The sequence below is a fragment of the Engraulis encrasicolus genome, chromosome 10 (genome assembly GCF_034702125.1).
Source record: "Engraulis encrasicolus isolate BLACKSEA-1 chromosome 10, IST_EnEncr_1.0, whole genome shotgun sequence".
NCBI classification, from domain to species: domain Eukaryota; kingdom Metazoa; phylum Chordata; class Actinopteri; order Clupeiformes; family Engraulidae; genus Engraulis; species Engraulis encrasicolus.
The window spans coordinates 20,682,983-20,697,036 of NC_085866.1; the positions used below are offsets into that span (position 1 = coordinate 20,682,983).

Here is a 14,054-nt window from a genome sequence, read left to right on the forward strand (position 1 = left end):
ACACTTTACTTTAGTGTCTCTTATGTAATCTATTGATCCTGTGCAAGGTTAAATGCACGCACGCGCACACACACACACGCATGCATACACGCACGCACACTGCATACACGCACGCACACTGCATACACACACACACACACACACACACGGACACTGCACACACACACGCACGCACGCACGCACGCACGCAGGCAGGCAGGCAGGCAGGCAGGCAGGCAGGCACGCACGCACGCACACACACACACACACACACACACACACACACACACACACACACACACACACACACACACGTACGTACAGTGGAGAGAAGGAGAGCATCTGGTCCAAAGCTGCTACTGTGGTGCGGTAGTGATTAGGGTTAGAGGAAATGGCAGTTTTCTAATTCCTTTCTTCCTCAAACATTTCAAAATACCCTACCACACACTAAATAAATCCACATGCTTTACAACACATTACCATAACACTGTCACAGATACATTTCTTTGACATTCTAATAGTCTAATGTCAACTAAAACTGTGAATGAGGGCCTAAGCGCCCTGTGGCAAAAAAAGAGGGTGAATGAAACTGCTTTCATGTATTATTTGTTAAGTAGTCATAAAAGATGAACCATTTAGCAATTACAGTATTTTCTCTATCATCCTTCAGAATCCTTATCGTACAGCTGAGATTAACTATTTATTATTACCCGTTGCACACAAGCCACAATTTTGTTCTCACTGCTGGCCTGTTCTTGGTAGTCAGTTTACTTGACTTAGCTCTCCCGACATCCGTTTTAAATTTGTTCTATTGCAACAGTTGGGGACAACACAAATGCCTGATAACACTTACAGTAGAGTTTAACAAAGTTGGTCTTTGCTCTGAGTTTGTGTTTCGGAACCTTAATATGACTTCTTTCTATAGCACTTTCCCAACACATAGGTCGGTATTTTGCCAAATCTTGATCACCAAAGTAAAAACCATTAGGCCCAAACGATGCAGCATGCTGCAATAGATGTCATGTGACTGAAAGACAAAGACTTGGTCTGGCGACAAATTGCACCTAATTAATGCAGACAACTGAGGGTGTGCCAACAAGCTAAATGTGTCCATACCAGAAAGAGAAGCTCACTGACCTGAATACACCCTCTCTACCCTCATGCCATCCCCATTGTCTTACATGACTTTGCGTGGCACGGGTTACATGGTACACAAATGTACCTGGGTCTTTTGGGTGCTTACCTGAGTCTACTAGCCTGATTTTCATCAACGTTCAAATTTCTTCGAGACTTGGTCTGACCAAGACCATAATAATTAACATTTCCCAAACGGCATGGTTGACCTGCCTCCCTTGGTTTGCTTATGGCTGTTTGCTTATCGACAAAGTGGGAGGAGTTCCCGTATTTTCGGGAACTCAGAAAGTACTTGCATTGCTCTTGACCTGCCTAGTTGCAACGCTGAAAGTGTTGCGTCACTAGGAGGGCACAGCCTGGCTAGAGTCTACTGCTTGGCTATCTTGTCTTTATGTCAGGGGTGGGACACCTTTTCCATACGAGGGGCCACTTCAAATTCCTCCAAGGGCTGTAAAAGTCCTACAAGGGGCATGCTATGAACACAAACCAGGATTTCCCGACGCACATTAAGCCTTTATTTAGGCCTTTAAAACAGACCCCACCAATCTAGGTCCCCTGGATATACTGTACCTTAATTGTATTGCAAATGTAAATATGTAATATTTCATTCAAATTATATAGGGGCCAGATAAAAGGCCCTTGAGACATAGGTGCCCCACCCCTGCCTTATGTCATCTCAGGACAAAAGATCCATCAAGCACCTGTAACTTGTCTGTGTCGGCAGGCCCTGGCCAGCAATAAAGATGAAGGATCAACAGTGTATTGTGTTTTATTAAACACAACATAAAATCAGATGTGTATAAAGTAGAATTAGAAGTACTCACACTGTGTATCTACCACATGAGATACACATTGCGTGCAGTTATTCACAGTGGAATAACTGATGTATGAACTAACTACGGTATGTAAGATCCTGCATTAGTGTTGTAATTACGTATATCAGTAAGAGTGCTTATACTTCTACTTTATACACCTCTACATAAATTGTGGCAGATGTATGGCAAGCAACCAAAGACCGATAGTCAAAATGTTTATCCTGCAGAGAGGTTCTTGGTGAGGCCATAGGCCTTCATCAATTGTAATCTTCAGTGAGCTTCACGTGCTTCACGTGAGCAAGTGAGTGACTCTCTGAGGCGTGCAGACATCTGACGTGGGACGTGATCTTTTTTTACCTCAGAGATTAAGGGGTTTCATTCAAGGGTAACTATCACTAATCACCAAAGTTGCTTAAAGGACCAGTTCAGTCAATTTCAACATGCAGTTGTAATGCTCACACTACCCTGGACTTGTCAGTACCTGAGTTTTTTTTCTCCCTTCTTCAGCCTTTTCCGAGATCTTCGTCACTGTAATGGGGGCAGTGCTTTGTTTACATTTCAAAAAAACATTTTTATTTATTCCCAAAAACATCCGAAAGGTTATACAACATCAGCAGACAACTAGCAAACAGCGGTACCTTTTGGGAAAATATTTGGAATAGGCCTATGTTAATTAAAAAAAAATGTAAACAAACTCTGCCTCCATTAGAATAGCTCATATCTCGGAAAGGGCTTAGCCAAAAAATGTGGCATCACCGGGCACTGACAAGTCAAGGGTAGCGTGAGCAACACAACAGCATATTGAAATTGACTGAACTGGTCCTTTAAAGTAGAAGTAGAAATACTGATACAGATGCAACACCAGTAGTATGATATTACACAGGTGCAGCTAGGGTAATAAATTAACGTTTTTCATTTGGTTAGAAGATGTTAAATCTTACTAACTAGCTAAACGTACACTCACTATTAGTCAAAGTGGGAGCCACCTTTCTACCAGCCAAACAGAATTTTCTCCAGTATTTATCCGGTGGGCTGGAGTTAATTTAGGGGGGAGTGGGGGGGGCCTCTCTGATTATTTTTTTCTTTTTCAAAGATTTTTTTTTCTTGTTGACTTTATTTATGATAGGACAGTGAAGGTGGTGACAGGAAACGAGTGGGGGAGAGAGAAGGGGAAGGGCCAGCAGAGGACCACAGTTTGTCCACAGCAGGGCTAGCACTGATTACTTTACTCAAGATTCCTACCAACACCCCCCATCCAACCCCAACCCCAACTCAAAATCACCCAGACTGTGTGTTTGTGTATATGTGTGAGTACTCTTGAGCTTTGAGCTTATGTCTTTCACTTTTCCCTCAACCTTCACTTACTTGTCCTTGTTAGCAGCAGGCCTAATTGGATTGGCCGGTTCACAGGGGAAGCTCTTCTTTCAAACCCCTCCCCAATCCGAACCTAAGGCATTAGAGGGCTGTGGCAAGAGAAGGGAATTAAGGAGTCTGTTTGAGCCATCAGGAGTCGAAAGACACGCCTCGTTGGCCAGGAGGGTTTGGAGCAGTTGGACCAGGCGCATCAGCAGGAGAGGGGAGTGTACCAACAGGACTCTTAGTGACGCTGCCTCCTGATCCCTCACAGTCTCTTGCACCACACTCCACTCTGAGGTCACCTGTTCCCACAGCAAGCAAGCAAGCAAGCAAGCAAGCAGCACCGCCACAGCTGATTCAGGTGTGCGTTGCATCCCATTGCAAGAGGGGGAAGAGAACGAGAAGAGACGCATTTTTGCCGAAACCTCAGGACGTGTAGGATTTTAGCCGGGGAAGCTTGCAGCCATGGGAGCCGGTGGAAGTGCCGAGGACAAGAAGTCCAAAGAGCTTGAGAAGCAGCTGGCCGAGGAAGCAGACAAGGAGTCCAAGACAGTCAAGCTGCTGCTGCTGGGTAAGATGGCTGGCACATACATAGCGTAGGTCAAGGTTTGACTTGGAAAGTGGTGGTCATTACAATGACCAGGATCTCGGAAAAGGCTGAAGAAAAAAAAAACATCTCAGGTACTGACAAGTCCAGGGTAGTTTGAGCATTACAACTGCATTTTGAAATGGGCTGGAGTCCTTTAATATGGCAAATTGCCTGGGTTGAGGGTTTTTTTTAAATTTGCAATAACGTGTTGGGGACCAGCTAGGTTTATCTCAAGAGAAGTGTTATGGACAGGACATGTCCCCATCATCCCACACCTAAAAGTATATCCACGATGGATGGAATGGCTGGCTTGTGGTGGATCTGGTGGATCTTTGTTTTTTTTTTTTCCTGCCACGTAGAGCATTTTAATGAACTAGACTAGAGAACATAGCACTTTCAAATCAGTGGGTTCTTTTGCCCATGTATGGCAGCAGAACCAATGAATGATCAAAGAACTGAGCAGTCTCTACCCCTGAGTCTGTGTATGGTCCCAATGGTAAAAGTGCTTGGGTTGAGGACTCTGCAGGGAGGCTATGAAATGAATGGGCTTCTGTTTCAGAGCTCAGCAAAATTGGAAGTTGGTTGTGAAAAAAGGCGATCATCTCTAGCTTCTTGTCTGAGTTTTTTTTCCTCCCACAACCACCACCACCACCACTCTTTGACTTTGACTTAAGTCTTTTGCTAGTGTGAATTGAGTTGTTATATGCATTTACAGAATGGTGTTAAGAAGATCTTTAGCGTTGAGAGAGCAAGGTGATGGAGTAGTGGTTTTCTCTTATAATTCATGTGGGTAGGGACGTGAGTTTAGCTTTGTTCTCAGAGTCTGTTGTGGCTTCTGTTTCATTGCCGAGAGCTAGAAGGCTGAGACTTTCAGCAAGGCCATGGTTTTGAGTCTTCTGTATTCTTATAGCTGCTTTTAGGTGCAGATTGAATGGGTTTTATATATGCATTAATATTTAAGGCTGGACGAAGGTTAAAGATGTTGTGAAAGAAAACACACTTTACGTACACACACAACAAAGTATTAAGTGCTTACAGAAACTGTCCTCACGGTGAAGTCAAGCCTTCTTTAGGGCTGCAGATTAAGACAAGTGTCCCTTACCTGTCCTTATACATCTTGGCAGACATCCAAGCATCAAACATGGGCATATCCCCGATGGGTGATGAAAGGTATCTTCAGATGCAAAGACACTGTTGTAAGAAAATGATGTTGCATTCGCCACTGTGCTTTGTGCATGTACTGGGAACATAAGAGCATCACTAAGACTTGAAGGCCATATACAGTACAAGATATAATCATTTTACACAGATGGGATGACATTTTCAACACAAACTGTTCTAAACTAATAACAGCTTGGCACTGATGTAAAGGCAGCTTGGAACAGATGTAAATTAGTGGTCAGTGCATCATGGTGGAAGGTGTACGGGCCACTGGAACACTGCTACTTGTGCAGGTGGCCTCATTGTGTAATACCAGCAAACGCACAGAGTGTCTTAACAAGACACACCAACCACACCTGGGTAATTGCACTTACATTATTTGTCAAAAATGTTATAGATGAGGAGAACCGGTCATCGTGTTCAGATGTGAAATGTCATGTTATGCAATCAATGCATGTCCAGAGGCAACAGACTCAAATCCAGACATAGCAAAAGGTTTTGCTACATTAGTAGCAACCAGATCATACACATGTTTTGTAATATATTTACATTATTCATTTAATCCTATTTTTTTTTTAATTAAGAACCCCATTTTGATTGGCTAACTAATCTGATTATGCAAGAAAAGGGTATCATTTGGATTTTCCCAGTGTACTGTCGAGGATGTGCACCTTTTTAAAGGTGGAAAGTAAGGGTATTTTTCTGTACCACTACAATCATTGATGCAGGAAAGTGAAAGTTTCATTTTGAAAGTTGCTTTGCTCTCTTCCTGCGCAAGGCCAGTCATTGGCCCTATCTGCTTAAGGGATCATAACCTCAAGGTTCAGATGAATTAGGGTGGACTGACAGTGAAGGTTAAATCCGATTACTGCGATGGGTTAAGTCGAGATCCTCTGCCTCTGAGTGGCTGCTTACAGTACAGCCTCTCATAGTGTGCTGCAGCTTTATAATAATAATAATAATAACAATGAATAATGTGACAATATTTACAGCGGTGCATTGACACATCGCACTGGATTCCACTGTGATTTGTGATGAAAGCTCTAAATGTGATGAATGGCCTCTGACTGTGATTGATTGTCCGTCATTGATTGGCTTAAATGTGTGACATCACAAAAGGGGCACACATTTAATATCAAACTGTATCCAATGTATTAATGAGTAATCATCATCACTATCCATGAAACAGGATGGATGGCTCCCAAAAACTCGCAATGCACACAAGTTCAGAGGCCACTGTCACAGGCCGTTTAGTAACCAGGAAGTGTTGGGACAGGATTTGCACGGCTTTCCTGTAGGCTCTCACTAACCCTATTATCCCCCATGTTTCTTGTCCATTTGACATTTCATAATCATCTCCTCTTTGGCTTTCGACTTAGGGTTGACTGTGACAGTGCTAGTGCTAGTGGTGCTAGTACTGACATGATTTGAATATGCATTAAGTTGTAGAAGGTTGTTGAAGTTGGGGCGTCCATCTTTGCTATATTTACACTGAAAGCTGAAACACTAGCCTACGTTTTAAATCTATGGTACATTGGCAGTAGCTCTTTAACATGGACGAGAGATTATGTTTGTGCAACTTGTCTATTTGTGTTTTGAAGGGATGATGATGATCCTCACAACGGCCTTGGAATACATCTAAAAACAGGATGAAGTTTTCAAATTCACCACAGACCATGCAGTACATGACATATACAAGAAATTGAACTTAGCCATGTGCACCCGGAGAATGAAATGCTGTGTTTTTTTGTTTTACATCAGATTGAACACATTGATCAGACAGATTACCCAGGCTCCAGGCAACCTCTGCAATTCGAAATGTCAAATGTGTGCCGCTTTTTCCATTAAACTTCCCTGAAGTTTTATTTTTTTGATGTGGTTGTCTGTGCTCCTCTGCAGGGCCCTGTAAGGCCATTAGAGGCGTAATGGGTCTATCGGGGAAATTTACATTAGAACCATCATCCTGCTAATCAGGATGGGCAGCTAAGCCCGCGATTAGTCACTCAGGTAACAGCGATGACGCAGGTCCTTCCTGGCTAATTTGCTCACGGGTCGGGCACAGGGAGCATGGCAGCCTTAGGTGGGGAGATGGGGAGGGACCATCGGATGATGGGGGGAGGATGGTAGATGAGCAGCTTTGTAGAGACAGGTACACTACTGCTGCTGCTGATGTTGCGACTGCTCAAGGCCCCCTACTGCCCAAGGCTGGTAATGGCAACTCTGACAAGTGCAGGAAGCCACAGGAGGATTTTCTCTACACACATGCACACACAAGCCTTTCTCGCAAATCCCAACAAGGTCACTACTAGTCTTGAGAATTTGAAGAAACATTTCTTGAAACGCATGCCGTACATCTTTCTGCAACCACAACCACATCCAGCAATCACCATGGTTACTTAGGCCAGCTCACGATGTGCATCACAAAAATGAAAGCTATCATGTAAAATCAGAGGGGGCAGGTGGGTTTCCTGCATTTTGCAGTCTGCAATGCTGTATCAACAAAGTATCAACCAAGAAGGCGTAGTTGTATCTGATGACTGAAAAATTGAGTGGTTAGGTGTCAATCATTGTTTTTTTTCACAGTAATGTGATTATGCGCATGTAATCTGCTGTTTTGACCATCTTCAGGTTATCCCTGGTAAAACTGAGGGAAAGAAAAGAAAAGAAGATAAAAGTAACTTAAAAAAGAAACAGATATAAAAGAAGAGAAGGATAAAGAAAATAAATGAAGTACTCACTGAACTCCTTTTGTGTCCAAACAGGTGCTGGTGAGTCTGGGAAGAGTACCATTGTCAAGCAGATGAAGTGAGTATGAGTTATGAACAGATAACTCAGATTTGCCAAGGAGATATGCTGTAAAACATTGCAAGACAGTTAAACGTAGAAAGCTACCTTGCCCTGCTGCCTTAAGTTTGTAAGTTAACTCAACTTGAGGTTTAACTCAACTCAAGGCTTTCTCAAGCTGAGTTAACTTACAAACTTAAGGCAGCAAGGCAACTTACTTTTTCCACGTTTACCTGGAAACAATGTTTTACAGTGTACTATAAATGGCCCTAACTTGTCAGTACCAGGCCTTTAGAATCAATACTAACCCCCTCCTCATTTGGTGACACCCTTGGACCCTTGACCCTCACACATTAGATATCAAAGTATTAAACAAGCATGCATAACACCATGAGCAAATGTTAACATGCAGAAAGTTAGAGGTGGATGCTAACAAATCAGAATGAAAACACTGTGCCATGCTCACGCTAATAATACCATTGTCCATTTATCCATAAGATCGCATTATATGATCACACCACAGGCAAAGATGAAAAGGATTTTAACCCGTAACTCCCTCCTCCCTTCTCTCTCTCTCTCTCTCTCTCAGAATTCTTCATCAAGGTGGTTATACGAAAGAAGAGCAAATGGAGTTCAGGGCCGTCATCTACGGTAACATCCTGCAGTCCGCCCTGGCCATCATCAGAGGCATGGAGATGCTCACCATCAACTTTGGCTCCTCAGCTGCACAGGTTAGTGAATAGCCACATCCCCCCAGACAGTGGCAGTATACCTACAGTGGAACTAGGCTCCGCACGCCTTGAACCAAATCTGAGGCGATTCCAAAATAGACCCTGTTAGAACTGAAGATGGCCCGGGGTAAAGAGAGAGAAAAAAACCCCAAAGTTCTGTTCTAACCGGGTTAGTGGGTAAATGCCTTATTCTGCTCCCTGTGTGATGAGTCCTATGCCTCAGCTCCTATGCTATCCAATGTGCTCACTACCAAACTCACTCCCCCCGCAAATCAATACATACGATGTAATGAAGTCTCAATTCTGGCCGCCTCTCTCTCTCTGGGCCAGGGACAACTGACCCCTTTGTCCCCCTTGCCATGGTTGGTTTCCCTGCATACCTGGTCCATGCCTTAACCTAACCTGGGCATCTAAATTGTGCTTTAGATTGCCATTCATAACATTTCAACATAACCCATTCTTTAACATAAACTCATACAAAATGACCGGGAAACATAGGATTAAGCCCACCTTCAGCAAGGTGTAAGGGTAACTCACATCCACACTGGTACCCTGGGAGGTAAGACTCCCAAATCTAAAAGAGTATTATGAGACTCTCTTGGTGTTCACTAAACAATGGAAAAAATAATGTGTGCAATTGAACAGCATTATTCTAACTCCACTAATGAATTTCCAATGTGGTTGTGTTCTGTTTACGTTCGGGAACACAGGAAGATGGCCAGAAACTCCAGAACCTGTCTGACTCCACCGAGGAGGGCACCATGCCTCCTGAGTTGTCGGACGTCATCAAGAGACTCTGGGCGGATTCCGGCGTGCAGGCTGCCTTCGAGAGAGCCGCTGAGTTCCAGCTGAACGACTCTGCAGGATAGTGAGTGCCATTTCCATACTACGTATAGCGATAGGGGGTATATAGAGCTCCCCGTCTGGGACTCGAACCCTGACCAAACTGGGGCTCTGACACCACCACCAGAGCTTCGAGCCAGGCTCGTTGGCATGAGAGTCAGAACATACCCACAACCCTAATGATGGTCACTCCCATCACAAATACATAAAAATGTATCGCATACTGTACAGCTAGATGACAAACACATAAACCATTTGGTGGAGATAATTGCAGAACATGTTGATAGGCAAAAGATTATATACACGAGAGGAACAACTGAGAAGGAGAAATGTTGGGATACATACCTTGATCACAGGCACTTTAGGCATGGATGAGGGAACTGCAGATTACCCACATGATTCCTATTGGTATTGGAATTGAACCGGCATCCTTCCCGTCAAAAGGCAAACTCGGCCTTGGCTGAAACATCTAAAGCACCATGCTGTTATGCCAGGGACCTAGGTCGGATTCCAGCCTGAGGTCATGTCCTTATCCTCCCCTGTCTCTCACTACCACTGCTTTCCCTTAAAAAACAACTTAAAAAACAACTGGACCAAACCAATTCTTATCACTCGTCTAATTGGTCGAACTTTTCTACCTTCCACAGTTACCTGGCAGATCTGGACCGAATTGCTTCACCAGACTACCTCCCCAACGAGCAGGACGTGCTGCGTTCTCGAGTCAAGACCACTGGTATCATCGAGGAAAACTTTAACTGCAAAGAGCTGTGCTTCAGGTGAGCCAGCCTTCTATGCAATAGTCTACGGCAGCCATTCCCAAACTTCACAATACCAGGGACCAATTTGAAATGTGAAAAAAGTGCTCCAATCCCACTAATCCTTAAATCACAACTCATCAATACACAAGATTACTGTCAACCCCCCCCCCCCCCCCCCTTGCCTGGCTCTTGCCCGACCTGTAGTTCCACACAGCTTTGTGAGCTCCACTACTAGGTCTGGGAGCATGTAGCAGGATTCCATTTCTACAGTCAAAAAAAAATCGCAGCATTTATTGCTTCAATATCAACAAATTCTTTCAAAACCATTTTCTGTTGATCTCTAAAGCGTCAATATGGTCTATAATATGACCTGTGACTCCTCAATGTGAGCTGCCAGTGATATTGAAGTGATACATGCTCGGCATTATTTTTTGAGTCCAGAAATTGAATCCTGCCACATGCTCCCAGACCGATGTGTGTGTTTGGAGTGCCACCAGGGGGCTCCAGAGCACACACACGAAGGTCTGGTAGGAACCAGGCTACCCCCCCCCCAAAAAAAAAGGCTACTCCTGTCATATCTGTGATTTGTGGAAATATTGAGACATCGACATAGTCAATAATGAGATATATCGCTCTCTCTCTCTCTCTTTCTCTCTCTCTCTCTCTCCTCACTACCAGGATGTTCGATGTGGGTGGCCAGAGGTCAGAGAGGAAGAAGTGGATCCATTGTTTCGAGGGTGTAACTTGCATCATCTTCTGCGGAGCCCTCAGCGCCTACGACATGGTGCTCGTGGAGGATGACGAAGTGGTGAGTTGTCATCTCTTGAGAGGTCATCTCTCTGTGCGGTTCTTCCACGTTGGGGGGTTCGGACTTGCCTGGTTACCACCAGACCTAATCACAAGTGAGATTAGGTCTGGTAGCCTGCCTACTGCAACTTCCGGAGAGGGCTGTGATTAGGTCTGGTGGTTCGAACCCCAGACCTCACAACAAACATCCAGTATGGCCCTGCCGTGGCCTAACGGTAGGGCACTCGTCTGCCATGCAGCCGGCACGCGTTCGATTCCTGGCCCGGGTCATTTGTCGACCCCTCCCCGTTTCTCTTCCCATTTGCTTTCTGTCCACCTCTCATACTATCCTGTCATCAATAAAGTCAAAAAAGACAAAAAATAAATAAATAAAGAAAACCCATGCAAACAAATATCCAGCATGAGAGACTGTTCAGTCATCAGCTTATCTGTATAAGGCTCAGAGAGTGAGGTTTGCAATCATTCTCAATCATTCTCATTGCAATTCACCAAACTCTGCTAGTTGGCATCCGTTACAGTTCCCAGAGGGGAGAACAGCTAAGTTGTAGCAAGCGAGTGACTTCTGAAGGAATAAGTAACACACAGCCCTCTTATTTCTTCTTTGACAGACGTTCGTTGTAAATGTGTGCGTTCCAATATGTGACCTTGCGTCCTCCACTTGTGCTTGTGGCCTCGTACCAGGACGTAATACGTTGTGATGACATCACTGACAACAGCATTATATTTCAATATCTCGCAAAAGCTCAATTATAAAGTCATTTTCTCATTTGCAAACTGGATGGTGAATGAAGAATAGTCCCCCAAAAATGGTTGTGGCTAGGCTGACAGCTGGGAAACTTAATTGTTTTCTCCACGAGGTGGGGGGGAGTGATAATGAGCATGGAAAATATTCAGACCTACAGAGATGACACCAAAATAATAAGTCCCCTGGGTCACACATATAAAGAAAAGACTGAAAGTCCCCCATGGGCATCACTGATGTCTCACTTGGGGACTTCCTTCTTTATTGTCACTGTGTAACATTCATCTCTCTCTCTCACACACACAGACACAGACACAGACACAGACACAGACACAGACACAGACACAGACACAGACACAGACACAGACACACACACACACACACACCTTAATGCCTTCCTCCTTTTTTGTCAGGTTCTAATTTTCATTTCTCTTTTTTCTTCATTCTCCCTTCTCTTTCTCTTTCCGTTTGTTTCAGAACCGCATGCACGAATCCCTCCATCTATTCAACAGCATCTGCAACCACAGATTCTTTGCCACCACCTCCATTGTGCTTTTCCTCAACAAGAAAGATCTTTTCGAGGAGAAGATCAAGAAGGTCCATCTCAGCATCTGCTTCCCTGACTATGATGGTATGTGCAGAAAGTAAAACAAAAAAAGAAGAATTTTAGGTATTCAGCTTAAGACATTAAAACCTGAATAGGATCTACTGTACCGTAAGCATGTAGACATGTCCACGGGTTGTCTTCTTTGGCCTCTTTTAGTAGTGCATTGCGGTCTTTAACCCATGGAAACGGTTAAGTTTAGAAGTGTAGGCAAAACTCATATGCAGTACAGTGCCGATCCCAGCATTTCCTTTAATAATTATCGGTAGATAACGAGCTGCTTTGCTATTCATGAAGTGGAATCATAGCATTTATAGTAAAGTATACCTCCGCAGGCCCCGCGAGGCAGGGTGGCCCATACGAGGCGGGGGGCCTACATGGGCCCTTGACTTGAAGAAACGGGCCCCCTCCACATGATGTTAGGCCCTTTTTTCCGTTCAGGGACCCATTCTTGGTAGCTTGTAGGGGGGCCTAAAGTACTTGCGTTACACCAGTGGCTAAATAAATGAATGAATAATTCCTTCTTGTGTTCTTACTCACAACAGGCCCCAATACATTCGATGACGCCGCCAATTACATCAAGCAGCAGTTCCAGGACCTGAACATGAAGAAGGGAGTCAAGGAGATCTACGCCCACTTGACCTGTGCCACCGACACAAAGAACGTGGAAATCGTGTTCAACGCTGTGACAGACATTATCATCAAAGAAAACCTTAAGGACTGTGGTCTGTTCTAAGCAGTTCGTCGACAGGAGAGAAAAAAAGGGTAAGCCGAGTTGACACAGCATTCTGTAGCGATTGCTGGTGAGCTGAAGCTGAACCCGCATTCTGTAACACTATCCAACGCTATGGCAACTGTAGTTATGGTTCCATTCTCTAATGACTAGCAAAGTAATGGAGACCAGCTTTGACCAAGCTCAGGGAAACAGACCACTGGAAATCTAATTTAGAACAGAGAGGTCACACTCTGCTCCCCCATCCCACCAAGAAGCATCATCGTGTCATACAGTCTTGTCATCGGTCAGCAGAGAGAGACCCAAAATGTTAATTCTCATACATCATCACAGCGCGCTCAAAGTGTTTATGTGTCTGACGTACAACAAAACGTGTCATTGGATTATTGGGATCCTTGGGGAAACCATGATGGTGAATTGATTCCATTTCTATTGACCGGCAAACATTTGTCTTGATTAGCACTTTGATGCACTGCTGCATTTCAGAAATAAAATTGATATTGACATTGTATTGCTTTTCCGCTCTGTAACACTATGGAGCCTTCAGAGGAGCATGCCAAATGTCAATCCCATGATGTCATCTGAGCTAAATGACATGATTGTTTTTGTTTGCAATTATTGAAAGTTGTTCTTGTCTTTCTTCTCTACCCAGGACCCCATCGTCTCTGGTACTGTGCCTCAAGCACAGCTCTGAGAAGACCCCACAGTGTGCACTACTGGCTGTGGTTTACACTCACCAAGAAGCCCCAGACCCCTCCATTCCCCTCTCCACACCCCCACCTCACCTCTGCTGGACAGTATAGTGCGAAACAGACTTGGCCCCCCCATCACGCGAGTGGGGTCAACAGTAAACATCATCACAGAGGGATGCTACATGTCATTTTTGAAGGAAACATTTTATAAGGGAAAGAATGTTGGTATCTCCAAGGCTGCTTGTAGAGGCTGGTGTAGCCGTTTGCTCCTGAGTTTTTAAATCCTAGCATTACTACTGTTGTTGGTGGCTTTATGATGCAAAGAT

The 14,054-nt window shown here is 44.3% G+C and overlaps 1 protein-coding gene across 1 annotated transcript; it reads left to right on the forward strand.

Annotated features, from left to right (window-relative positions):
• The first annotated feature begins 3,396 nt into the window (after positions 1-3,396).
• gnat2 (guanine nucleotide binding protein (G protein), alpha transducing activity polypeptide 2) lies at positions 3,397-13,324 on the forward strand. The gene is made up of 8 exons (XM_063208366.1): positions 3,397-3,855; positions 7,797-7,839; positions 8,408-8,549; positions 9,260-9,417; positions 10,040-10,168; positions 10,829-10,958; positions 12,177-12,330; positions 12,849-13,324. The coding sequence occupies exons 1-8, from the start codon at positions 3,750-3,752 to the stop codon at positions 13,037-13,039; spliced, it is 1,053 nt and encodes a 350-aa protein (XP_063064436.1). The 5' UTR covers positions 3,397-3,749; the 3' UTR covers positions 13,040-13,324.
• The last annotated feature ends 730 nt before the right edge of the window (positions 13,325-14,054 follow it).

Bases quoted from the DNA above. Each gene is read 5' to 3' on its own strand.
- gnat2 (XM_063208366.1), top strand. From the start codon at position 3,750: ATGGGAGCCGGTGGAAGTGCCGAGGACAAGAAGTCCAAAGAGCTTGAG. The intron at 3,856-7,796 runs GTAAGATGGCTG...GTGTCCAAACAG, and splicing joins AGTCAAGCTGCTGCTGCTGG to GTGCTGGTGAGTCTGGGAAG. The intron at 7,840-8,407 runs GTGAGTATGAGT...TCTCTCTCTCAG, and splicing joins ACCATTGTCAAGCAGATGAA to AATTCTTCATCAAGGTGGTT.